A 26,008-nucleotide genomic window follows, 5' to 3' on the forward strand; every position below is an offset into this window, starting at 1 on the left:
AGACCTGCCTTATTTTATTTGTCATTGGATTTTATTTGATTTTTTGCAACTGAGCCACATATTAATCTGACTTTGGAGGGGGGGAACAGAGACAACATTTTAGATTTTAAGAAACTTCCACAGAGATTCAGACAGCTGGTCAAAAAGAAATCCAGTATGCAAACAGAGTCATGAATATCTTAGAAAACAGCTGTTTAAAATACCAGGGCGTCAGATATATCTTTAGTCTCTTTCTTTGGACTGGACTTGGAATTTGGTTGTAGGGTATTGTTTATTTCTGGGCTCATGTAAGAATTGCACAGGGAACAGGGAGGAAACAGAAAAGAAATATTTGAGATAGGTTCTTAAGGGAAAGTGTTATTACATGATTTTAAAACAGAAGAAATCCATAAGTTGCATGAGACTGTGACTGACAATGTCTTACAGGGACTAATAGTTAGGAGATCATCACCTTTCCAGAGCTAAACTGCTTTCTTCGGTGTGCATGGGGGTGGGGGGGAGACAGGGGTGAGTTTGGTGTACCTGGGATGTGGTAGTTAAACTAGGAGGAATTTTTTTAAGGCTTTCCCTGAACTAGGAGAAATTAACATTTTTACTGAAACATCTTTAATTTTGTTATTACGGGCAATTGTATTTTAGTGTGTGTTATCTGGCTGACATTTACTCTGAACAAGTTTTAAAACATTTTATATTGAAAATGCATTGCCTAAAGACTTACCCCAAAGCCTAAATCCTGTATGAGTCACATAGTGCTGTTTTGTTTTGATCTGCCTATAGATACTCTTTCTTAGCCCTAATTATTATTGAAATAGGACATTTTTTATTATAAAATAGGTACCAACACAGCTTTACATCAGAATGATGATAATGTATGATAGAGAACGGTTTGGGTTATTTCAGTTTAAGTGTCTACATATAGCAGCTGTTACAGCACGTTAATCAATTTTTGAAAAATAACCCTTTAGAAGTTGTATAGACAAGCCCTGACTGCTTGCCTGAAGAAAGATGATAAATTAATTTAAATATTAAACACCAGTTGAGGCGATTAATTTTTAATGAAAGGAATGAAAAACTGGTTTCACTTGCATTCCCTTGAACACCCTTTCAAAAGCTTTGCTTTTCCAAAATTGTTCTTTTCCTGTGTGTGTGGCACAGGATGCGACTTGGTTCACAGCAGGTAGGTTTATTAGTTGGCGTTTCTTGTATAATATCCAGCTGTGGAAAGCTTATAAAATACTGGTATTTAGGTCATCTTAATTAGACCTCAAAATAAGATTTAAGATAAAGTGGAGTAATTGTGCATATTTCATTGCGGCTGAGCTTCTTCAGTGAAAAGAAAGTGCAATTCCTGGGCAATATGAACTGTTTTCAGCAGAATTGCTGCTGCAGATCCACCCCACTGGTGCTCGTGTGATTGTGCAGGGAGCTGAACCGATTAATGATTTTGGGGAGAGGTGAAAGATGTGGCAGGTTCAGCTGGGTTGAATGCTGGACCGGGTGTCTTTGTCTCACTGCTACTGATGCCAGCATAGGGAGGGGATTGGGCTGGGGCAGCCCCCATTTTTATCACTGCAGGGTTCTGTGTGACCCATGCTTCATTGGGGTGATTTGAGGGAGGGGGTTATCTGCTTCCTTCCTTCCTCGATGAATTTATCCAGAGTTGTGCTTATGTTCATACTAGTTAAGAGAGCTTAAGTGTCAGTGCTCTTATCTCAAGCCTGGGTGAGCAAAGTTTTCTCCTGCTTCTTTGTGCAGACTCACTTCTGTTAGGTCCTCAAAATACTGCAAAAATCACTACCAGTGAAAGTCAGTGTCAGCTCTTTTGTGCCAAGAGGGGTGGCAGCGATCCCCATCCAGCCTGTGTTGCATTCAGAATTAGCAAGCAAAAACCAGGAGGCAGCATCCCTAGTGCTGGGTTTAAGAAGTTGTGACCAGCAAGGGAAGCCAAAGGCATCTGAACAGTCAGCAGCATTTAAAACTGCCCTGGAGTTGTTGAAATGCAGTGGTGTGTATTTCTGCCAATTTATGCATCTGCCTTAATAACAGATGCAAATGTAGGCTCTTCAAAGCCATCTCCACCAAGCCATTGGCAATGGAGTTGAGGATGGTGTGTAACTTTGGGCAAGGAGAGACTTGGAGAAGGGTTGCAGTGGCAGCTGGAATATTCATCTGGTGTTGTACAAGTGCCTTTATGGCACCTGCCAGGCATCTAAGGGATATACTGTGTGTCTAGTTTGATAAATTTAATACAGAGAAGGTGGCAAGGTTGTACTGTTGTTCATCTCTCTTTGACTAACAACACTTAAAGTACGCTTTCATTGTTCTAACACCGCAAGATGGGTGGGTGCCATAATTTAAGTGTATTAAGGTAATGACATATAAAGAGATATTAAAAAGCAACAGCTATCATCTGCTACATCAGCAGTGCTGGTAGTTGAAGCCTCCAAGATTTGTTTATGGACCAATGTAACTGAAAATGGAGGGGGAGCTCCTCCTGATCTGAATTTCTCCCTAGGAGAGCATCTCTGTGTCCTCTGGCTGTGGATGGAGCCAAGGGAGCATCCATGGGCACAGGAGGCCGATGTTTGTTATCTCCTTCCTTGTGTGCACCAGCAAGTTCAGCGCATCCTGAAGTGCAGACTTTATTTTTTCTTAGCATTTTGAAGGTGTATCCTATCTTGCACCAGATCTTATGAATTTCTAGTTTAGACAAAGCCTGAGGGGATTTAGGTTTGCATATTTTCCTAAGAGGATTACGCTTCACACTTAGTTGCTCTAAAAATTGTTTGAGGGTTTTTTTCTAAGTACACAAAAAGCTGCACACACATTCAAACTGTCCTGAAATGTGTTGCCTGGAGGTTAGTGACAGAAATCTGGTGTTTGAACTAGTAGTAAACTGAATCACTGAACCTCAGGGTTATTTTGAACTGAAAAACATTTCGGTAATCAGATTTGCAGCACGGCTGCAGGAACAGTTGTAGCAGCACAACTGGAGGGGCTAGCAAATTGCAAGAAGGATTAAAAACTGCTTACACTGGCATCAGAGAAAACAATTTGTTGTGATAATACAGCCCAGGAATAAATTAATGAGCACCATTCCCAGCACAGGGGTGCTTATAATGTTGTAAAGGGGAAACTTTACTTTGCAGGTCAAGGGACTAAGGCAGGTCAGTGAGAAGGATATTAAGGTAACTGGGGAAAAAAGAGTGGTAGTCTATGAGGACTTTTATCGTTTAAGTTCACACTCAGAAAATCACTGGCAAGGCACTGTACACCTTGGCAGTGGCCCCTAGGAGCGATGGGTACTGACACTCCTCGTGCGAGCCGGGTGCTGCAGCACAGCACCTTCGCTCCGCTGGCCGTCGCAGCTGCTTAACACCCACCCATGGCGTCATTTTGATGATTGCCAGCTTAACTTTTTATTATGTGCCTGCAGTTGGGCTGTATCTCATACCTTTTTCTTTTTGTGTGTGTGTGTATTTTTGGTGTCTCTTGGAGGGCTGGGTACAGCTCCTCGTTTTGTGATGCCGTTGCGTTGTTTGGAGGTTGTGCAGCGTCAATTGCGGCTAAAACCAAGCCTGTACTGGGGCTTCTTCTCAGCCCACTAGAACAGACAGAAAACTTGAAATGCTAATATTTCCTTACTTCATTTCACTGAAGGTGGAGGAGGGATCTGACTCAGACATAAAAGACTGGTTTAAAACAGGATTAAACTAATCTGTGCTGCTCAGAGGGATGGTCAGAGATCCCTTTTAAACTGCTGGTGTGTGCCACTGCTGCTGGCTCCATCATCTTTCATCTCTCTTCAGTCACTCCTCACAGAAGCCATGAGATGGACATCAGTGAGAGTGGCATTCATTTGGTAAAAAGGGCAAGGGGCAAAGAGAAGTAAGTGCCTCTTGTGGCAGTGTGAATGACAGGCAGTCTCTGTAGATACACATCTGCGTTACTTTATCAAAGAAGTGTACTTGTAGCATTGCAAACTATACCACAGCAAATGTGGGACTGGTGTTAGGTGGGTGTTAAACCCCTGAAGGAAGGAAAACCTGAAAGCACAAACTGAGGAGGAGCTGTTGGGAAGTTTCAACTTCTGTTTTGCTTGTGTGAAGCTTGTATGAACTAAGTTTGCTTCTTGTTGGGATCAAATTGATTCAGTAAGGTAATCACAACACGGCAAAATTGATTAATATCCAAAGGTATGGTTCAGCTAGTGAATGGCAGTTTGTGAGTTTTACTAAATTAACAGCTCTGAGGACTTTTCATGCACTCTAAACCACGGTGTTTTGTGTTCTGTTTTCTCTGCAGACGACGGCTGATCTCCCAGCGATCTTCTCTGGAGACTCTGGAGGACATAGAGGAAAATGCCCCACTGCGGAGGTCATTTTATTTACTCTCTCTCTGGTTACTTGTCTTTAAAGCACATGCACAGACAGACTTGCTGTCCCTGTGCATGTTGGAAGGTAGCAGGGTGTTCATGTTAAAGCTGTTCTTCGTAGTGGGTAGAGTGAAACCTCACACACGCTGCAAGTTGATAGGTGACATGAATTACACGTTCCCTGGCTTTAGGTTATTAAATTAAAGAAATACTATTTACATAAAATGTCAGGACATAAAAAGTCAGATTTGATTAATAGAATGGTTCAGTTGTCACTAGTAGGAGTGACTAGCCTCTAACATAGTACCTTTGAAGAGTAAGTACAAGCTGGTTTAATAAAGTAAGCTTCTGAAGGCTAGTATTTTTAGTATTCTTATTTTTTATGGATTTTTATCATTTGTTCTCTCAGCACTCACAATCTTATTTTGGTAACCAGTGTTACTGTCTTTCTGTGTTGGCTGTTAAGTTTGTAACTGCTACCTCACTAATAAATCTGCCCCCATCCTTGTTATACCAGCAGCTTCAGTGCAGTTTTATTTCTGCATCCAGGAGGCCACAGCTTCTCTGGGGACCACAGTAATTAGTCACTAGTCAATCCTCTGGGGTGATGGAAAATGGAGCAACTGCTTAACAGTTCAGAAACAGGCTGATAAGTAATCTGACCCCAGTGCATGGTACACTTCCAGGTCAGCTGTTTGGCAAGGCAGCAGCTTAATTTTGAATGTCTCTTTATCTTGGGACCTGTAATTCAGCTGGTTTATATTGATGTTTAGCCTATAGCCTTGTTTATCCACATGCAGATTGCCTGTCTCTCCCCACCTCAAAGCAAAGACTTAATAGCAGAGGCTGTACCAACTGGCCTACTACCAAGGCTTGATTATTTTTACCAAGCTTACTGTTGAACGCTTACCAGCATGTTATGAAGCATTCTTATAAATGATTCAAATGTGTATGGTTTGCAAGGCAGTATTTTTACTTGCTAATCAGCAGAGTTACTGGTAGAACCTCTCTCTTGGTGGTATTTTCCTGTGAAGAAGCTAACAAGGCTAATTGCAACCAGAGGGTGAGAGAATCTAAAGGATTTCACTAATACAAGTAGGCAGAATTGGCAAAGTGATGGGGTCCCCCTCTCTGGGGTGTTCCCATGGAGGGTGGTGGCATTTGGGTACAGTGGGGACTGGCAGTTCTTGGTGGCTTGGGACCAGTGGTCTGCGGTTTCAGTCCAACAAAAGGACCTCCCAGGGTTGGGAAGTTGCTGAACTCTGCCTATGCATAGGAGAGGATGGGAAAAATAGGTTAGGGAGGCTCAACACAGAGGGACTGTGCTGGTCCCGTGTGCTGGCAGAGGATGCTTGTCCCTTTGCTCCCACGGAGGATGCAGCCGTTGCGGTCCAGCAGCCCTGGCCGTGCAGCGAGCACAGAAGTTATCTCTGGTGCCTGCGCGCTGTGCTGCGGCTTGTAACACAACAACACTGAGATGAAACAGAGAAAGCTTTCACATGCACTGTGGTTTCAGCTGATTAAAAAGAGCAAGGATGGAATGGGGGGGGGGATATTGCTGTTTGTCTCATCTCTCCTCCCTCTGGCAATTTCTTTCTCTAACTGCAATTTAAAAAGTGCTTTCAGATGTAAAATAGATTTAAGGATTAATGTTTTGAAGAAAGATACTTTTTTTTACCCCCGAGGTAATTTATTTTCAGTTGTTTTGTATGCTGTCAGGAATGTGAAAAGTAATATTTAGAGTAAAAAGCAAATAGGAATTATCCTTGCAAATGAGAGATTTTAAATCTTTCTAAAATTAAAACTAGAAAGAACTTTACTCAGTAGCTCTTTTATCAATAGCCGAGGAGGATACAAAAGTGTGGGTGTTAGTGTGGGCAGGAAAATCCCATAACCAGGTTTTGTTTTAGTTTAATTTTATTTTTTTTTCTCCTCTGAAAGCTTGGGCTAAGCTGTCACGGCAGATTACAGGAAGTTCTATTTTGCTGAGGTTTTTTTATGATGTGTTTTTTTGCATGAAGGGAGGGGTGGTGGTGCCTTTTCTTATTATTATTTAAAATATTTTTTTGTATTTGAGCTGTCGCATTTCCAGACTTATTGTCTTTATTGTTCTTGCTGATTCCTAACACAGGGTGACTTGAATCATTTGTCTCGTCTTTCCTTCCTGCCTTTGTGTAGACTTCTTGGCCGTACAGCAGGGAACTGAGTACTTTTATTTTTTTCTTTCTCCCCCTCCACCCCAACTGATTTATTTTTCAGATGTCGGACACTCTCAGGATCACCCAGACCAAAGAACTTTAAGAAGGTTCATTTTATCAAGAACATGCGGCAACACGATACCAGAAACGGCAGGTACTGTACATCCAAAGGCTGCTTCTGCAAAGAGCATCCATGGGGCTCAGGGAGAGGGCAGGGTCTGCATCCCTGTGCAAGAGCACGGTGTGCTTAACTGAATCTATAGTAATGGGCTTTAAAATAGTCGTGAAGGTGCAGGCTGCAGTGCATGCTCCTTCCTCAGGTGAAGTATGTGGTCAATGGAAGTGCTAGCCCATGGATTTTTAAGACCTGTGTTCTCCATTTTACAAAATAACTTGTGTAAAATGAAAATCAGTCAGAGTAAACTAGGCATAATCTGGTTACATTCCTCTGAGGGTAGTGCCATGTGCTAAGTGTGAGAGGGGCACATGACTGAACCTGCTGGGAACAAGTTTAGCAATGACTGAATGACATCTCAACATCTATTAGTGGGTGTGAGGGTAGGCGTCAAGATAGCTGGGTTGTCAGGGCTGCCTGTGGCAGGAGGCTTACTGGTCAAGAAACTCAAGAAAACAGCTTCAGGGAAAGGTATTAAGATTATCCTCAGTTTTACAAGATTGTAAGTGTGACAGATCCTGATCACACTGTTGTGTCCTGGATGCAAAGTGCTGGTTGGTAAATGTGCAGTTGCAGATGGTTCTGGCAAGGTGAGGAGTGGGATCTTTGTTGTCAGGGCAGACACAGGCAGAGGGGCTCCCAGGGAATGTGTGAGGGGTGCAGCTGCGGCCACAGCACACCGTGAACTGGGGCATGCACTGCCTGGATTGCAGCCATAGGCACCGGTGGGACCTATACAGCAGCAGTTGGCAGGGACTTCCCTTACTGCACAGACATGGTGCCTGTCATAAGAGTTCCCATCAGCAGAATAGGTTATTTATTGCATTATCATCCAGCTCAGAAGTGAAACTAGCTCCTCCCTGCTTACAAAGAAGACACCTGCCCTCTCTGGTTTTTCCCCAAGACAATTTCCCCACTTGCCTCATGATTTTATTCTTGTCCTAAACTTGAATAGGTTTTTTAATAGACTACCTGAACAGCTTGCATATAGACTAAACCATCCCACTGAGAGTTGACCCTTGCACATACCTATTCTTATACAACTGCCGTGGGCGAGAACCACGTACGTTCCTGTGGACCAATTTGTGCACATAGCCTGTGGTTTCCATCAAACATGGAACCAGGTCAGTAGAAATTCTGACATTACATTGAACCATTGCCCTCTTCCTGGCAGTGTTCAAGGCCAGGTTGGACGGGGCTTTGAGCAACCTGATCTAGTGGAAGGAGTCCCTGCCCATGGCAGGGGGGGTTGGAACAATATGATCTTTAGGGTCCCTTCCAACCCAAACCATTCTGTGATTCTATGAACTGCAGGTTTTATGAATTGAATTTTGGTGGGTGTTACTTGGCTTGAAAAAAAGTTTCCTAACATTTATTCCAACATGTACAATTAAATTAAGTGAAAGGTAGTAATCAACATAAATATTGCAGAAGGTGGCTCTGAGAGAAAACGGCTTCTTAGAAGCAGCTTTTGTAGCAAACAGATGCATGCAGAACTGTTGTCTTAACTATTGTCTGACCAGCAGCTGATTATTGTCTTTACCACAAATACATGTGGAATCAAACACTGAAAAGCAGCCCTCTAATTTTGGTCTGTTTTATACATAAATATATGTACATTCTGGGAATTTCTTATAGCTAGAAAGACTTATTCATAAAGTATTATGCAAATTCTACAGAGAACGAGTAATTTCTGAGGCGCATATATAAAATACATCTATGAACCTGATAGAAATAATACCTGTGAAAAAAAATTAATAAATATTTGATTGACAAACTCTTCATCTGCTGAAAAAGAAGTATTTCTAGGACATATCCTAGTATTTTGTCTTAGTTCATATATCAGTCATTACATCTGATAATATAACTGAATATTTTTCTTGCTAAGAAAACAGTGAGTGAACTTCTGTTACTCAGCTGGCTTCTTATCTTTTATTAGCAGACAGTTTTTCAGAATATTTCCATAATCGTAATAAAGATCCTTTTATCTAGAACACAGATACAATAAGAATAAAACACACAGTTTTGAAAATGCTTTTTGTCCTATGGACAAAGAGCCACAGCAATATTAGCTAAAAATAAAATGCAAAGTCCACACTTTGTGTCACCCCGAAGGCTACCTAAGTCTAGCAGTAAATAGTCTGAGTGCATACCCTGTTTTTCTGAGGAGTTTGGATGCTATTGCGGTCACTGAAGTTAACAGACGTTCTGGATGAGAAGGACCTCTGGAAATTCAAGTGGATCTGCTTGATGTGTTCATCCTGAAATCAACAGTTTCTGAGTACCTTAAGACCTGTAAAGTACCTTAAGACCTGGTGTCCTCCCTGGTTCCTTGTGACATGGAGGGGCGCAGGTAATGCAATGGGTAGAAAACCCTCCTGGGGCACCCTCCTGGGGCTCCCTCCTGTGCCCAGGATGTTGTCCCAGGTGCCTCATGCATGGTCATGCAAGACACATGTTCTGAGCCAGGCTGGAGTCGTGCTCTCTGAGCTCTCTCTGAAACCCCTGACCCTTCTTTCATGGCATGACATCCTTTCACTTAACTTGAGGAACCCAGCTTTGAAAACATCTACACAGAATGTATTTTTGAGTGGTGACTTTTATAGCTGGGCTTTAAAATAGCTAGCGCTTTCAGTAATTGTTTCACTGGCATGTGACTGTGAGTGTCATAGCAAAGAAAACTGCAGTGTGGATGATAGCTCAGGACTCCTTTCTTTGGTACCTGCCCTTATTTGTGGCTCTCAACCTGTAAAGTGACAAGTCCTTGTCCTGTGGCACTGAGAGCTCTTCCCCTCTCAGTCCTGGGGATGGCATGTGCTGAGCAACAATGCTCTGGGTCCAGCCGTCAGCAGTCCAGCAGCAAGGCAGGACTGGCTGTGGTTGAAAAATAAGAGTTCAGCTATTCAGCACAGAGAAAAAACACCTATACACAGACCACAGCTTATCAGTTAGTCCTTGTAAAGCTTCCTGTTGATGGTTCTGTGCACTGGTTAAACCGGTTTCTTTGGATTTGTCAGACCTGGCTTAGTAAAGAAGCTGGAAAATTAGGTTTGCTAGACTGTATTATCAAAGCAGTGTTGTTAAATAGCACAAAATAAATTTGCCCATTAAAAGACAAAGACAGGTCAAGCCTAACATACAAATTAGCACGGGTAGCCACCAGCGTGTGGTGTCACCCACTTTACTCATCAGGTTTATTGGTGGTATCTTCCATAAATTGTGAAGCAGATTTCCTATCTAGCAGAAAAGGGCAATGAAACAGCAACCTGAGCCAGCTGAACAAACAATTCATGGTGAGAATGGGGCAAGAACATTTCTAAAGTCATCCTCTATAGCAGATATAAAAGCAGTAAAACAGTGCTCCTCTCCTACCCCCATGGCATTGCTTTCTTAATTTTTTTGTTAGTATACAGATCTAAGCCAAGGCTAAACATAATCCACAGACTATGAAAGGGTCTCTTCTGCCCTTCTAATTGTGGATATGCACACATATGCACTCTAAGAGGTTGACTATTTGAAGTGTCCTCACAGTTCATAATTACTCTCATCCACCTTCCAGTAGTCTCAGCTTGAACTTGGGAGACTCTAAAATGATGTCTGCTACCCAAACAACATCCATGGTTTATGGGTTCACCTATACGTTCAGGCAGCAAAGCCCTGGTAGTCAAACATCATCAATCAGGTATGAGAAAAGGAACTACAGTATTCTGCATGTATATGGTACATATGATGTATATAACACGTTACCTGATCTCAGCCTTTTAGTGCAACACAATCAAACCTAGACAGACACTATAAAACCCAGACATTTTTCTTCAAGTCAAGTGAATTACCGATTCTATTGAGAGCCTTGTGCTCAGAAAATTTTTGTAGTTTCATAGAATATACCTCATTGAGGAAATTGGAAGATTAGCTTTTACAGTCTCAGACAGTTGCATATTGTCAGAGCTCTCTTGCAAAATAATGGTTGCTCTGAACCATAGTAATTAATACAACTTCTTGGTGAAATGTGAGAATTGGAGAGTGAAAACCTTTTAATGAAGTAATTTTAAACATGTCTTGGTGGCACAGTGGCAATTGGGGCATGTAAACCCACTTTGACTCAGGATGCGTCTGATGCTGGAGATGGCTCATTCAGAGTGGCACAGGATCATAGACACCCTTGTTGAAGAGTTGAAATACAGGAAAATGCTTTTCTCCCATAATCAAGAATTCAGTTTTCTTGAACAGTAACAGGCTTTCACCACACCTTTTTCTACAAAGCATACTTGTGACAAGTTTTTGGACTTTCTGCTCCAGCAAACCATTGCAGGCCATCAGATTTTTTTGTTTGTTTGTTTTCCATGTGTGTCATCAGACCTCAAAATAAAATGCAGTTTTATCCTCTCTGTGATGACCTTCTGACCACTGCCTTCCCTGCTTCTCTTCCAGTCCAGCTCCTAAGGCTGTTTTTCACCAGCCCCCCTCCAGCAGCTCTGCAGATGAGTTTTTTTGGCATCCTGGCAGTTGAGGCCATGGGCTCCTCTCCTGCTCTACCTAGGAGATCTTTATGTAAAGAGGACCCCCTGGTTTATGGAAAGAGAGGCAATATTTGGGTCCCAAGGGAAAGAAATCTGAAAAAAAAACCCTAGAGTCTGGTCTGGTATATTTTATTTCCTTTCTGGTCTGATTCATTCTGATACATGCAGCCAATTTAATGTGGTAACTTCCCACTGTTGTCTCTGCTGTGGACATGGAAGCACCAGATTGTTTTTCTTTAAGAGTTGGTGTTTTGTTTAGGAGGTGTAGGGCATTGGTGGAAGAGCTGTATTTCCAGAAGCAACCAGAGGGAGTGGGGGGAATATGCTTAGTGGGTACTGTGGTTTTCCAAATTCAGAGATGCTTTCTGATGTCAGCCTCAAAATCTGTGCCAAGTTTCATACATCAGCAAACAAGGCTTCCAGTGAACAAGCAAGCTGTTGTGAGCAGCAACCATTCAGCAATAAGCAGTGGCAAGCACAAAATTAATCATATGCCAGGTTTTGTTGCTTGTGGATTGCCTTTCTCAAATGGGAGAAATGATTCCCCCCCGCTCTATAATTTACTGCTGCACCACAAGACCATCTCACAGGATCTGAGATATTTACCATAGGTAAGGGGTGTTAGAGCACTCAGACAATGAAATCACACTTCATCTGCTGCAGAACTTTCTAATGCTGTGTGCATGTTTATTATTAGAAACCCTCCTTTATTAAAGGGTAAATACCACTTTGCTTTTAAACATGCTTTTAAGGAAGAAAATAGGGTTGCTAAAAGAACAATCCAGGAGAAGGAAAATTGATCATTCTGCATTTTTCCAAGCATTACATGCAGCAGCTCTCTTGGGGATCTATTCCAAGAAGAATGACTAAGCTGGTCGCTTAAAGGAAACAGTGTTTTACTAACAGTGTAACTGGTACAAGACTTAAAGGTGCATATGGTGGGTTTTGGACAGTAAAGAACAAAATAGATTGCTAGGGCTTGTTGTCCCACTTTGACCAGTGTAGGACAATGGATGAAAAATTGGGGTGAAATCCTTACATACAGATCTGTGGCACGCAATGTCAGAAAAATCAATGTTGGAGAGCAAAGCAAGCAAGTGCAATATCCCTGACAACCAACTTAGCAGTAGGTCCTAGCATTTGGATCACAAGGGGAGATTTTTGGAAAGGTGGAACATCAGTAAATTCTAGCACTGAACAGATTAGAAGATGGCACAAATTGCTGTCACCATGTCTTAAAGGAATTTGAGGGGATGCAGACTGTTGGCTGACTTCAGAGGGAAGAAAGGTCTTTTTAGTGTACATTGTACAATTGTCAGTGTCCTAAACTTAATAAGGAAAGATGGTATATTTATAAACAATTGGTTATTTATTGGCATTTTATATCTTAGCTTCTCTTGGTTTCTTGCCAGTCTGCATCTCCCAAAACTGGAAGAACATAGCTGTAGGCAGTCCATGCAGTTTTATGGAAAGTGGATCTTGACCTCAAGGTGGTTTTGATGTTGCTTAACAATATATCAGAGCATGATAGCTAAAGGTATGACTGTAAAACAGATAGGTTACTCTAAGGTATTTGATTTAATGCCACACAGGGACTTCGCAGATGATGCAGAGATTTGGAGACTCATTAAAAAATACGAGGCGGTTGCTGTAAGAGTGTCCTGGTTCCTGAGATAAGCTCTGTGCAGACAGTTAATGTATGATTTCCTGTAGCCAAATCTTGAGTTACCTGCCTATAAGGAATGAAGGCAAGCCATGCTCACAGGAGGGATTCAGCTTAGTAACTGAGATAGATGTAGCACTAGAGGAGAAGGGGCGAGAAGCTTTGGGATCAGTCATGCCTGAGTGACAGTGCAACATCATAACTGTGAGGGCTGATGTGATTACTGAGCATGGAGTCTAGCAGGTCGTCAGGGCTAGACACTGATCTTAAAGGTAAGACTGAAGAACAGGATATTTATATCTGCCATCTGTGCAACTGCTGAGGCCAGTGATACTGCTCAGAGACCAAGAAAGGTGGTGGGGTAAAACTGGAGAAGACTCAAGGAGGAACCTGGAGAACAGTGATCTGAAAGCTTATGATAATAGCAGATTTTGACTTCATCCATGGATCAAACTGTTTGAGGAACAGGAAGCTGAAAATCAAGGGAGTCCTTTGGTTTAGCAGAGATAGGTCTTGACCAGCAGCTGGAAATTCTTGCCTAATGAGCGCGGACTCAGCAGAGTTGTGTGTTTCACCTGGGTTGCTGCTGGATTTGTCTGTTTAGCTTCAGCCATAGTGGTGAGTTGTCAGAACAGGTCCTTGCCTCTCTGGGTGGACTTCTTTCACTAGAAAAAGATCTGTCCTGGATTTCAAGGTAGTCTGCCTAGAAAGCCTGTAGAGGGGTTGGGACTCCACTACCCATTTGCTGTGTAATGTATGGCACCAGCACTTCTGTAAAGACTCAGTAGGATACCCTACCTGTGCGATAAGAAAGAGGAGGGAGAAATCATTCATGATGGAAGTTTTACGATTATGAATTCCTCAACGGTTACATCTGTTGCTTTGCTTATTGTGGTGGGATTTTTAAATTTTAGTCTTTGATTTCTTTTATTTTCTTTTATATTTTAGAATAGTCCTTATCAGCAGCAGAAGATCCTTCTGTAGCATATTTTCAGTGCTGCCATATCGAGACTGTACCCAAGTCGGGTATGTATATTTATACATGTACTACATAGTCTTTCTGGGCCTGCATGTAGACCTGATAATGGACAACAGCATGATGGAGGCGAGTGCTTTTACATATCTGCTCTGAGAGAGATAAATGCACTTAGATGTATTTGCCTTGTGGAACATTACCAGGTTAACGCTACAGCTCTCAGTCCCCAGTTTATTTATATGTGATGTGGTATCTTTGATTATTATACTGGAGAAAGCTAGTCCCTTGAATCAATGTTCTTGAAAAATGCACTGTTTTTATTGTTTTTTCTGACTTCATTCATCTTTGACAAAACAAGTACTCTATACAGCATAGCTTTTATTTTATAAGCAGTCAGCTTTCTCCTTCTCCGACACAAATGTGGTGCTACTGTATCTAGATTTCCAGAACTATAGAGAAATATGTCATTGAATCATGTCATAGAATAACCTTTTTATTGTATAGTTAGTCATTGGCCAGATCATTCAGTGAAAACAGATTATTTTGGCCCTAATACCATACAGGTTCTTAGCTGGTGTAAGCAACATCCGTGGAGCTGCCTTGCATCCCTCGACATGCTGAGAGACTAGACTTCTGATCGAAAAATTAATATTCAGATTGAAGCAGTTTTCCCAAGACTTGAGAAAGCTTTTTGCTCTTCCACCGAAACTTCAGAAGTGGGAGAAACTGGATTTGGCTAGGAGACATTGTCTGGCAGGCTCTGGGGCACAGCTTGCTGGGTGCCTTCAGAGGTGCAGCGCAAAGCTGGGAAGGGCAGTGCTGGTAAGCGGCAGCTCCGTTCCCCCTGGGGTAGAGGAGTAAATCGTGGCCACCGTGGCTGCTCGCTGAAGAGCTGAGAGTTGCCTGTAGTTGGGGTCAGCTCAGCACCTGTAGGATACAAAATCTGCAGGAATATTCACCAAGGTGGGTTTGAAAGACCCACAAATCATCCAGAGTCAAATTTATCCAGTGCATAAAGGATGAATTTGTCTCATATTTTTCAGCCATCTATTTAATTCTGGAGAATGGTTTGCCATAAGCTGCTTGTCCATCAGTAATTCAAAACAAAAGATTATTTTTAATGCACAAAGGAGGCACCTTTGTAGGAGAGTTGACTTGCTCTCCTGTCTCTTACAGTAAATTTTTTCTCTTAATTAAACTGGGATGACACATCGGACAAATTATTGACAGACTGGCAGCTTTGTTCGTTCTTCTTGGGTACACTGTCATTCATTTATGGTCATTGCCCTGTCGAAATTGCCTCTTTAGTGAAAACTGAATGTATTTTGAAATGCTGATGACTGGTTATACCTTCAAAATTACAGCAGTAACGAGCCCAGCTGCAAACCTAAATATTATTTCAGCATGTAATGTCTTGTACCATGCTTGCGCAGCAAGAACAACATAGGATGAGAAGGTAGCAAGTGCCAATGCAAAACAATCCGGCCCTGTTCCCTTTGCTAAAAAGACAAGATTAAAAAAAAAAAAATGCCCTCTGTCTTTCTTCCAGAGCATCAGAGGAAGAGAGAAACAATTCAGTGGCACCTCCTTCCAGGAACAGCTGGTGCAAAGAACAGATGAGGCAGTATAGCATAAACTGTAGCCACTCTGTTCAGGCTGCACAGTGCTTGCTTACTTAGTTGAACATTTTGGATGTGGTATGAGCAGGGAGAGACACTGGTACCCTTCTAAAGTACTGTAGTAACAGCATCGTTTAGCTTTGCTTTCTCTGAATCTCTGGATTGCTGATGTCTGTCCCTGGGCAAGATGTCCTAACTGGTTTATGTTCTGCAAACATTACTGAATAGTTTATGAAAAGAAACAAATGATTGCAGGGAACCATGAGCACATCTGCAAGTAGACTGGAATAAGCCCTGGCAGGGGCAGGAGAGCGGGATGGACGCACATGCAGGGGAGACTGTTCCATGTGGGAGGAGCACATGATGGAGCTGATACTGCTTCTCCACCTCTGTTCCAACTCACGGACACTGTGGCCAGCAAGGAAATCTCCAAGCACAGCTGTGTTTTGGGGAGGCTGCCAGCCCCCATTATATTGTAGGCAGCACAGAAGAGCTCTACTGTGTCGATGCTGGCAGCTAAACCACACTAACAGATCAATTTTAAAAACCTATCTGAAAGGCAGTTCCTGCAGTCACAGCTAAACTCTGTGTACTGGGCCAAGCCCAGCATCAGCCCTTACCACTGAGGTGCAAGCGGTGTACTTCAAGCTGTGGCCCTTGCTTGACCACTCTCCTTGATGAGGTCAAGCTAGAATAGCGAGAACCCTCCCCAGACCCCCAAACTGTTTTTAAGTGGTTGTACAAATGCAAATGGAAGTCTGGGGGATGAAGGGAGGAGAGCCGTGGAAGTACCTTAGAGGTTGAAGTTTGAGCTGTCCCCTGAAATATGTTTCCCAAATCCCTTCCCCATCATCCAGGCAGCTGCCACCTCACTGGAGTGTGGCTGACAGCAGGCTTTTGAAGGGAAACATGGTAATGAATGGTAGGTTTTTCTACCTGCAGTTTCAGAAGGGTGATCTGGTAGTCCTTGCTAGGGCTGAGGAGGAAGGACACCATGTGCTGGGGGAATTATTTTCTCTAGTTTTCTCTTTTGCGCTGAAGAGAAGCAAAAAGTACAAAGCAGAGTGACATGGTGAGGAGGAAAAAAGTCATGAACAGAAGTAATTACTAGAATTTTGTGCCTTCAAAATTTTGTCAGTACCTTGTGTCTGATCGAAACCTAATGCTTTAGCTTATAGTGCTTTTGTGCAAGGGAAAGATGGGAGAATTAAAACTAAATTGACATAGGTTTTGAGATATGTCCTGCTGGAGTCAATGAGAGGCAGGTACTTTTGTGAATCTGGGCCATCAGTTCTCCTCTCTAGGTCTGGCTGCCTTAAGATTGCCTACATCTTTGCTGGTGGCATGAAGACAGGCACAGCTTCGCCTGTTTCCATGGTCCATGGTAACAGGCAGGACTAGAGCTTGCTTTTGTTCCCTCACCTAGACCAGCAGAGCAGCTGTGAGAGTAGACTTAGCCAGGTGAAAGCTATGTAAGGTAGGTTATGCTGCAAGTCGGGAGGAGAAAAAGGCACTGAGCATCTTGTCTGCTTGTCTTTCCTTGGCCCCCAGCACCCTGTGGTGTTACAACCCAAAGTCATCAGACCCATATGCAGGGTTTAATGGTGGCTAAGGGCAGTGATGAGAGGGTTGCCCTGTACTTTTAACAGTGTTATTTGCTCTGTTATTAAATTAACAGACACACACACAAACTCCTGTTACTGTTACCGGTTGATCTGCAGAGGCAGGTAGTACCAACAGGATCCAGCAACACTGATGATGTTGTCTGAATGCTTGGTTTTAATTATGTTTTTATGAAATACAAAGTCATTGTGTGATGAATGTGTTAGACAGGTGAGGCAGTTAAAGTGCTAGGGGTGGTACTGCAGGATCAGTTGGGCAGTTGCTACTCTTTTTTTCAATGTATTGGAAATTTTCATGCCTAAAGGGTATTCATGATAGAAGTTTTTCGCTGAACAAAATCTTGCTTACCTGTGAAGCATGCACTGAACCTGAACCAGAGATACCTGTGCTTTATAAAAGTTGTTTCTCCTCACCTTTCTCACCAGTCACTGATGTTATAGTATGGATCATGGTGACACCCCAGTATTCTTTAATAATGCTTACAAATTTAAAGCATCATATGTAATGTTATGCTAATACAATTCTGCAGGTTCCTCTTTCTTATTTAATACTCCAAAAGATGGAAGAGCTACTTTGTGAAGGGTATTGAAACTGGATTTCTGCCTCATCGTCCACTTTATATCTTTCTTGCAGGAGATGAGAATTAATCCCCATCTAGTTCTGCAGATGGGCAGAGGATGGGAGGTAATGATGGTTATCAGAGGTGCACCTTGTGCAACCTGTGAGCTGCTGTGGTGCATGCCTCCTTTACCACAGGTTGTCACGATGGAAGTTCACAGCAAGTGGTGTTGAGCTTTGGCGCTGTTCCTCTTCTAGGACAGGGGGAGATGCCTCTGGTCACTAGCAAATAGCTGCTCCACCACATATGCACTCAGCACATGCATGTACACACACATGCTGACCTGCTGTAGGCCTTCAGAAGGGATTTGTGCCATGGCAAACTAATGAGTGGAGCCGTTTGCAGATGGATTAAACAAGACTTGAAGGAATTATTCATTTAGAGATGGGTTTGAGCTGGTTTAAGGTGAAATGCATTTTCAGCCCTTTGAGACAGGAGCTGAGGATCAGACACAGCAGATAGTCACCTTTTAGCCATAAGGCAGGTCATACTCCACGTGCTAGGGTCACTGCCCATGTTCCCAAAGAGGAACTGTTATGGCCAGGCTCTCCCTTGTAGCCAGCACAGGGAATGTGCCTGCAGGTTTCTGCCCAGTACGGTCTGTGCAAGGACACTCAGCAGACCCTCAGTGGGATCCCAGCCAGGATGGAGAAGGTCCAGGTTCAGCTCTGCCTCCAGATGGCTACCCTGGAAAACGCAGATTTCATAGGCAGGGGAAGAAGGGAACCCATTCTCCATTGCTTGCCTTCTTTTGGAGCTTTTCTAGGCACCACTTCTCCTTTAGCTTCCAAGGAGGTGGTACAACTGTGGTAGTCGTCATGGATGGTGTCAGAGTCATTCCATGTGGCCTGCAGGACATGGTGACTGCTTGCAGCCAACTTCGAGAAATCCCGTTCTCATTAGTATTTTAAGGTCCCTAAGCAGTTTCAAAAAAGGTGATGGCAATATATGTCTGTCACTGTTAAAGATGTTATAAAGGAGGAAGAAGGTATTGTATTGTCTTTCCCCCAGGAAAAGAAGTAGTGAAGTTAGCTGAGTTTACAGTTCTGTTGTGGGTTTTTTTCCTTTAGCACTCATTATGGTTCATAATTTAAAAACATGTTTTTGAAAAGGGACTTTTTAGTCTTGTTTTTATTAATGGCAAAAAACATTCATAGATTGAAATCATACCTATTCTGATAATATTTTATTTCGTGGTGTTGTAAGAACCTTTTAAGAGCTTCCACATTCTTATGAAGTCCTTCCCAGAAGGTGAATCTAGAGGATCTGTGAGAGGAGGAGAGGTGGTGGTGTCATGCAGATGCAGCACTGCAGTGTGTCTAGGCTTACATTCAGCTCTCAGCTGCTGGGCTTACAGTGACTGACTGCCAGTGGGCAGGAGGTGAGGAGCTACAGGACAGAAAATCCAGAGCAGCAGATAGTGCATGTCATTATAAAAGCAGCCAGTTCACCTTGTCTTTTCTTCTTCATGGCATTGAATTCATTAAGTGGTTAGAAGCTTACCTGCAGCAGGCATAGCTGCTGAATATTGCTGTCTTGACAAGAATATAGGTATTCATCTGACTAAACTTGCTTCCAGTTAAGGGAAATAATGCAATATGAGTAATGGAATGGATTGAAGCCCAGGAAATGGACAATTCTTCTGAAGCAAAACAGCAGATTCTTAGATAAAAAGAATTTGTGTCCATCAGAAATGCTGCAAACCAGCTTCATGCAGTTTCTAAAGATAAATCACTGCTGAATTTAACTTCGAATTAACTAAATGCTGGCCAGAACACTAATGAGTTCAGTGAGGCTGAGAGCAAGAGGTTTTCAATACCATCACTCCAAATAACATGTAGCCACAACAATCTATGAGTCCATAGGCCAGGCATTCCCGACAGCCTTTGTTACCTAAACTCTGAAGCCTTTGTTTGTCTTCAGTATTTAAACTGAGTAAGAAAGTCGTAGGCAAAATGAGGCAAAAAGAAGCATTTAGGTGAGGTGGACTTGCATGCAACACCTGCTGTCAGTTATTTGGCAGATCAGGTAACAGGCATTACAGTGAGTATGGAAAACGGGAATATTTACAGGAGAAATGAGATTTATGAGAATAAATTGCTACAAAGATAGGAGCAGTATGCACACAGCAAAGTGGGATACTATGTTACGTCCTTCAGATTTGTTACCAAGTTCCTTGCTGTTCTTCCCCCAAAGACTTTTGTATGCCAGGCAATTTTGATAAAGTCATCAATCTTGTGTGCTTTTCTTGAGCATCTACCATTCTGGAGGCCTGGGGAAGAATAACTATCTGTTTTTAGCCAATAATAGGGAAACTGAAGTATCTCTGCTTTTTTTTTTACCATTGCCCATTCTCCTGCTTCTCTTAAATTGAACAAAACCCTAAAACTACATGCATATTAGCTTTACAGAAAGACACATAAATCTGTTGGGTTTTTTTTCCCACAACAGGACATTTGAAAACTAATAATCTCTTGCATGAATTTTACAGACCACCGTTGTCATTTTTGTAGATAGCCCTGTTCCCTTAGATTGAAATTAAGCAATGAATCTCCAAAAGCTAATAGGTTTAAATTTTGAACTTTTACTCTGTGTTGGGCAAAACATCAGGACAAGAACTGACGTGCTGACACCTGAATATGTTTGGAGAGAGAAAAAGGATATTGGTCCCTTAAAGCCATCTTTCCTGGAGTTTTTCCACCTTCTGTCCCTGTAAATTGCCACTGGAGTTGTTGTTCTAGCAGCACTAATGGCAATTAGGATCTGAAACCTCTCAGATCAATTAAAGCAGGCAGTATCGGGCAGCAGGAGATCTGCTGCTGGATTGGCTGGCAGCATGTCTTTTCCCAAGCTGTCATTGTCCTTGTCCCTATATACAGAGATGATAAGTAGAAATGATTTACAGTAACAGATAAGAACAGTGTCTTTTCTTGATGTCTCATGGACCACCTTTGCCTTTAGAATAAATCTTGAGTCAAGAATCACTAAGCCTAAAATATAGACACAAAAGGCTTACATCTCTAAATAACAATTATCAGATTCCTTTTTGCAATAAGCAGAAGGCTTTTTCATCTATCTAGAAATCTATTTAATATTTAATGGACTTCTAAATTATTCACAGGTTAAAGTGTTCAACTGTTGCTGTCATTTAAAGAGCAAGTGCCCAGCAGGAGTCTTGCATGGGGCTTTGTAGATCACGTCAAAGCATAATGTTTGATTCATTAAAGAAATGTTACACTTCCAAAGGTAATACGATGCAATTTATATTCTGTTAATCCTGGCCTGACTAAGACATGGTGACCTTTCCTGTTTTGATTCTTGCCCACCTGCTCAGTAAAACTTTTCACTGTCCCACAACAAATTTGAGATCCCAAGTCATCTGGTACTGTTCCAAGAAAATCTGCAAACTCTTGTTAGGTGGAGAAACTTTTGGGTTTTTACTGCAGTCTTGGATAACTAAACAATATGCTTAATTTTGAGAGGAGTTTAGAACAATGCTCAGCTTTCTGAAAATAGTATGCACAAATAGAATATCTAGAGCTGGACACTGATGTAAATCAGGTTAACTCCCCAAACTTTGTCAGAAACTGGGATCTGCTTTTTTTGCCTCTTAAAGAAATGTCATCCATGCTCTTCTGATTTCCTCAATCTTTCCCTGCTCAAGTAGAGTGAAGGTAGTGAAATTAAGTTCCCAAGATTTATTTTTGCTTTTCGGTGTCTACTCAAATCCCTTGAAAACTTTGTTAAAAAGCACTTCTGGAAAATAAAACAGGAAAATTTTCTATGAAGGAAGTTCTCTTCACTTAAAAGCCTCTTTGGCAAGGACCGTCTTTCCTACTCTGCATTTTGTAAGCAGCTTTTACTACTGGGTATTGGTTTGTGCAGTTCCTCGGTCTCATCAGTAATCTAAATAACTTGAACATAATGAAAGCTTCTTTTTTTTTTTTTTTTTTAAGTGCCTATCCTCTGTATATTCCTGCCCCATGGGGTCCTTTGACTGTGATGCCATGTGAGGGTCTGTGTCCTGAAGAACTTGGTGGCAGTGGTTGGCAGCACGGATGCTGTGGCTGTATCCAAACAACCATCCTGACTGTTCCCCAGGCACAACTTACCTGTTTGGAGAGGGCAAAGCCTAGGTCTTTCCTCAGTGCTCTTGGGATTTTGGGAATGTGGGAAGGAAGCAGCTGTGCTGGGGCTACCCCAGCAGCAGGGTGGCAGCCCTTGGACTTGCTTTCCCAGCAAGAGCTTTGCTGAGGCATTTATGAACTTTTTGTCTCTAATAGGAGGGAAGGAAAAAAATCAAGACTTGTCTTACAGAAACTTGACTAGCTTGCTGTTGATTGTAGCGATGGGGAACTCAAAAAGGATAAAGGCAAGTCACCTAAGAATTTCTTATTAGGTGTTCACCAAGATCTTTTACCAGTGAGAGGAAGATGTGCGTAAGCTGGGATAAGCCTTTCCATTTATATGCTCATAAGAAACCGCACATTGTTTAGTACTGATTTTCCTCAAGAGAGGGAGTTTAATTTTCTGTTTTATGGACAGGTTTCTCACCAAACAGTATATATTTTTTACTCTGATCTACAATACGAGCAATCATATACCATCTAGAAATATAGAGTAGATGTAAAGGAGGGGAAGACCCTAAGCAGCCCTTGTAAAACGCCTAGGATGAGGGGGAATGACTGCAGTGTTTTCACAGGGTCCTGAAGGTAGAGTCTTCTTAAGAAACATCAGAAAGATGGGAAAATGGAGGCATTAATGTCCATGGATCTTCAGCTAAAGTCCAGGAATCATTCCCATTTGTGCTCACACATACCAGCTGACCCTGCTCCCAGAGCACTGATTTCAGTCCTCAGAGCTGCTATTGTTTTTTTAAAGCTGCTGTGCTGATTCTCCAAAGGGTGCTGGATTTTCATTTGATCAGTTACAGAGTTATCTATCCTTGGCTGTTAATTGCATGGAGAAATTTCTCCATGAATTGTTTTTAAAGTCATAATGGCATTATTTCTTACCATATGTCTGTAAGGTTTTGAGTGGAAGGAAACTAAACTGCTCTAATATTATTTCACGTAATTTCAGATATTTGTGTTCATTTTGGGATTTGGGGGCTTCCTTAGGTTGTGTGTTTGCTTCGTAGATAAGACCATCTGAAATGGTTACTATTGGGCATTTATCTCTATGAGAAATAGTTCCTTTAAGCGCATTCTGTGCAAGAGTGGAGAGGCTAATCCTGTGTCTCTGACAGAGAGTTATTTTTACATAATTATTTGTCCAGCCCCTCAGTAACATGATATCAGGAAACAAGAATGATAATGTGACACTGCTAAGTGAACTCCAGTCAAGAAACTGAGGGGACTTTCTTGGGATTGGAAACTTGATATAGTCTTTTCCTTTGTCACAGAGGTGTGTTTTCCAGCAGATAGACGTGTTGGATTTTTCCAGCAGTAAAGTACATGATTTATTGGGGAGTCACCAATTGCCATGTTTCAGAGAAATAGAATGAATGACAGGTTGGAAAGGGAAGACAAGGAAACAGCGTGTGCAGAGACACAGTAGGAAATCTCCCAGCGCTGCAGTTGGGTGAAGAGCCTGCAGGGCTTCTCTCTGCATCAGTGTCAGCATCTCTCCCACGCAGATTTTTAAGCACATACTTGGACCTCAGCGGAAATCAGCCAGGAAAATATTGTGAGATAAGTACTCTGGAGTTGTATACAGCTGTCATTTGCGGAGCACAAATTTGCTTATAGTCTTTTTTACCTTCAGTCACAGTTTGATTGTGAGGCTAAAGCATGGAGTACATACTGGTTGTCTCAGGCATCTCATTTACCTCCAGGTGTAAAATGCCGAGTGGGTCAGTCCTTCTAAAGTAGGTCTCCCAAGTTTCCATCCTCAGTGGAGAGCTGGGTTTTTCCTGACGGCCTCCAGCAGGAGGGTCACTGGACTTTGGACACTCTCCTGCACTATGGAGGAGCTGGAATCCCTCCCGGAGGCTTTCAGGGGCTGTCTGATGGCATAGGGGGATGTGGGTATGTACTCTGCTAGATACAGGGCAATCCAAGTGTTCAGGCAAAGAGTATATGACTTCCAGTTCCTTCCCAGTGCCAACTCTGTCAGAGGCACCCAATGATGGGGAACCTTGCTCTGCACCATAGGTGGGGTATGAGGTGCAACCTGGAACAAGGTGAGGGTTTTCTCTGTAATGTATTTTAGACAACACAAGTGCTGCCTGCAGGAAAAGTTGACTGGTCTGTGCTTTGTCTTGGCATGTTTGGATTAATGCTGCTACCTTATTTCAGCATTGGGTGGTGGAAGATGAACAAGGTGTGTGTATTAAGAGCTGTTTCTGCTCTGGTTTCTGTTTCCCAGGGATATGAAGCTGGACGGTGGACGCCAGTGCCATTCTACCGGGGTGTGTCTGAAAGAGATAATTGGTCTTGAAGGTGTGGAGCTCGGAGCGGATGGGAAGGTGGGGATGCTTCAGTTCCTACTCCCTTAGTTTTTACGTAATAAGGGAAAAAATGGCTTAAGTAATAACAAGCACAAATATAAACAAATTATAACATGCAGTGTAACACAGTAGTTGAAGCACAGTATGTGCAAATTTTAAATTAGCTTAGCAGAAATTCAGGAGGAAAGCCCAAGGTGTCAGTGCAAACAACTCTGTCTCCTTGAAAAAATTTGCCTCTGGCAGCTTCTGAGCCTGTAAAGCATTACTGAATTGATCAGCCTTCCCCTAGCTCCAGCAGGAGGTATCACTGCAGAGTATATTGTCAGGGGCTTGAAACTAATTTATGGTGAGAGTTGTAAGCTGTAATTCTGTTTGCTCTCAATTTTATTTAATATATTTTGCCTAAGAGTGTGTTTTTCTAAAGAGCAGGAATTCATTAGTAGAAATATGATGAGTATTTCAAAATCCAAGCGTACATTCTCTTGAATAGAATAAGTAATTACAAATCTTTAGAGGAAGTGATCTGTTTTAAATGAATACATAGAGGAGAGACAATTTTAATCACAAGTGAAAACATTTTTTGCTGAAAGCCTGATATACTTTTTACCGTTCAATTACCCAGTCTGCTGTCGTATATGGATTTAAAGACCCTAAGTCAATGCTGCTACACATGGTGTGCTCACCTAACCAGGTGTCAGGCCAGACCACAGGCTGTAAATTCCTGAGGACAGTCTGTCTGTTTATAAATAAATGAAAGCTCATATGTTTTGTTTGATACCTGTTCTGACCTCCTCGTAAACCAGTCTAGCATCTGAGACTTTTTTTTTGGTCAAGATAATGTTATTTTTGGAAAATAAACCTACAAGAAGCAAGGCATAGCTTATTCCTGGCCTAGAGTACAAGCAGAGAATCAGTATGCTCTAAAAATAGTTTTGTCACAAGATTTTCATTCACACTTAGTCCATGTTGGGCGGTAGTAAATGGTCTTCCACAACATTGCTATAAACTGGAACTCAAAACACCAGTAAGACTGCCAGAGAAAATCCTAAAGGAGAAAAATACCAGAGAAAGTGCTTAAGTTTAGCAGTGTTCAAGTGATTTGCCTCTGGTAGCTCTGTGCTGAGGGACCCCTATAGATGATGCTGTTTCAGTAAAGAAACAGCTGAAATCTGCTACAGAGAAGGCCCACTGAAAAAAAACCCAACCAAACTGACATAGTTTTAAATCTGACCCTTGAGGAGGATTTTGGAAATCCAGTGTATTAGAGCTTGTGTGTATGTGTTTGTGGTTTTGTTTTGTTGAAGAACTAATGCCTTTGCAAAAGCTTTTTTTTCATGGATAATCTGACTGCGCTGAAGCAAATGTAGGTGACTGGTGTTTATTCATCTGTGCCTAACTATTAAATCCAGAAAATCCTCTGCTAATTTGGCTTCCCTTGCTTCCAATTGGGATGTACCAAAGGCATCCTGCTGCGGCCAAGCCGGGCTGCGAGTAACTGTCTGTCCATTCTGACCTTCTTTTTAGACGGTTTCTTATACACAGTTCCTATTTCCCACCAATGCTCTGGGAACTCGGAGAAACACGATAGACTCCACCTCATCCTTCTCCCAATTTCGCAATGCAAGCCATCGTAGCCTTTCTTTGGCAAGAGCTAACAGCACCCAGGGGAGTATTGATGCAGGTAAGAAGCTTGTTTTAATATCCTTAGGAGCCCTGGTAATAGGAAGTTATTGTGAAGGACAGATATATATCATATTTTAGCCCCATTTTTTTGCTTAAAATAAGCAAA

The 26,008-nt window shown here is 42.1% G+C and overlaps 1 protein-coding gene across 2 annotated transcripts in view; it reads left to right on the forward strand.

The window, feature by feature from the left end:
- Positions 1–3,096: 3,096 nt before the first annotated feature.
- CABLES1 (Cdk5 and Abl enzyme substrate 1) overlaps positions 3,097–26,008 on the forward strand; it is a 38,615-nt gene continuing 15,703 nt past the window's right edge. The window contains exons 1-5 of one of the 2 annotated variants that reach the window (XM_026842711.1): positions 3,098–4,377; positions 6,635–6,727; positions 13,880–13,957; positions 24,138–24,237; positions 25,744–25,900. In XM_026842711.1, the coding sequence (XP_026698512.1) occupies positions 4,262–4,377; positions 6,635–6,727; positions 13,880–13,957; positions 24,138–24,237; positions 25,744–25,900 (544 nt within the window). In that variant the 5' untranslated portion in view covers positions 3,098–4,261. Of the gene's footprint in view, positions 4,378–6,634; positions 6,728–13,879; positions 13,958–24,137; positions 24,238–25,743; positions 25,901–26,008 lie in introns of both variants that reach the window. The other variant, XM_026842712.1, reaches the window with a different exon arrangement.

This window comes from Athene cunicularia (genome assembly GCF_003259725.1).
Source record: "Athene cunicularia isolate RWA chromosome 2 unlocalized genomic scaffold, athCun1 chr2_part1, whole genome shotgun sequence".
Lineage (NCBI taxonomy): Eukaryota > Metazoa > Chordata > Aves > Strigiformes > Strigidae > Athene > Athene cunicularia.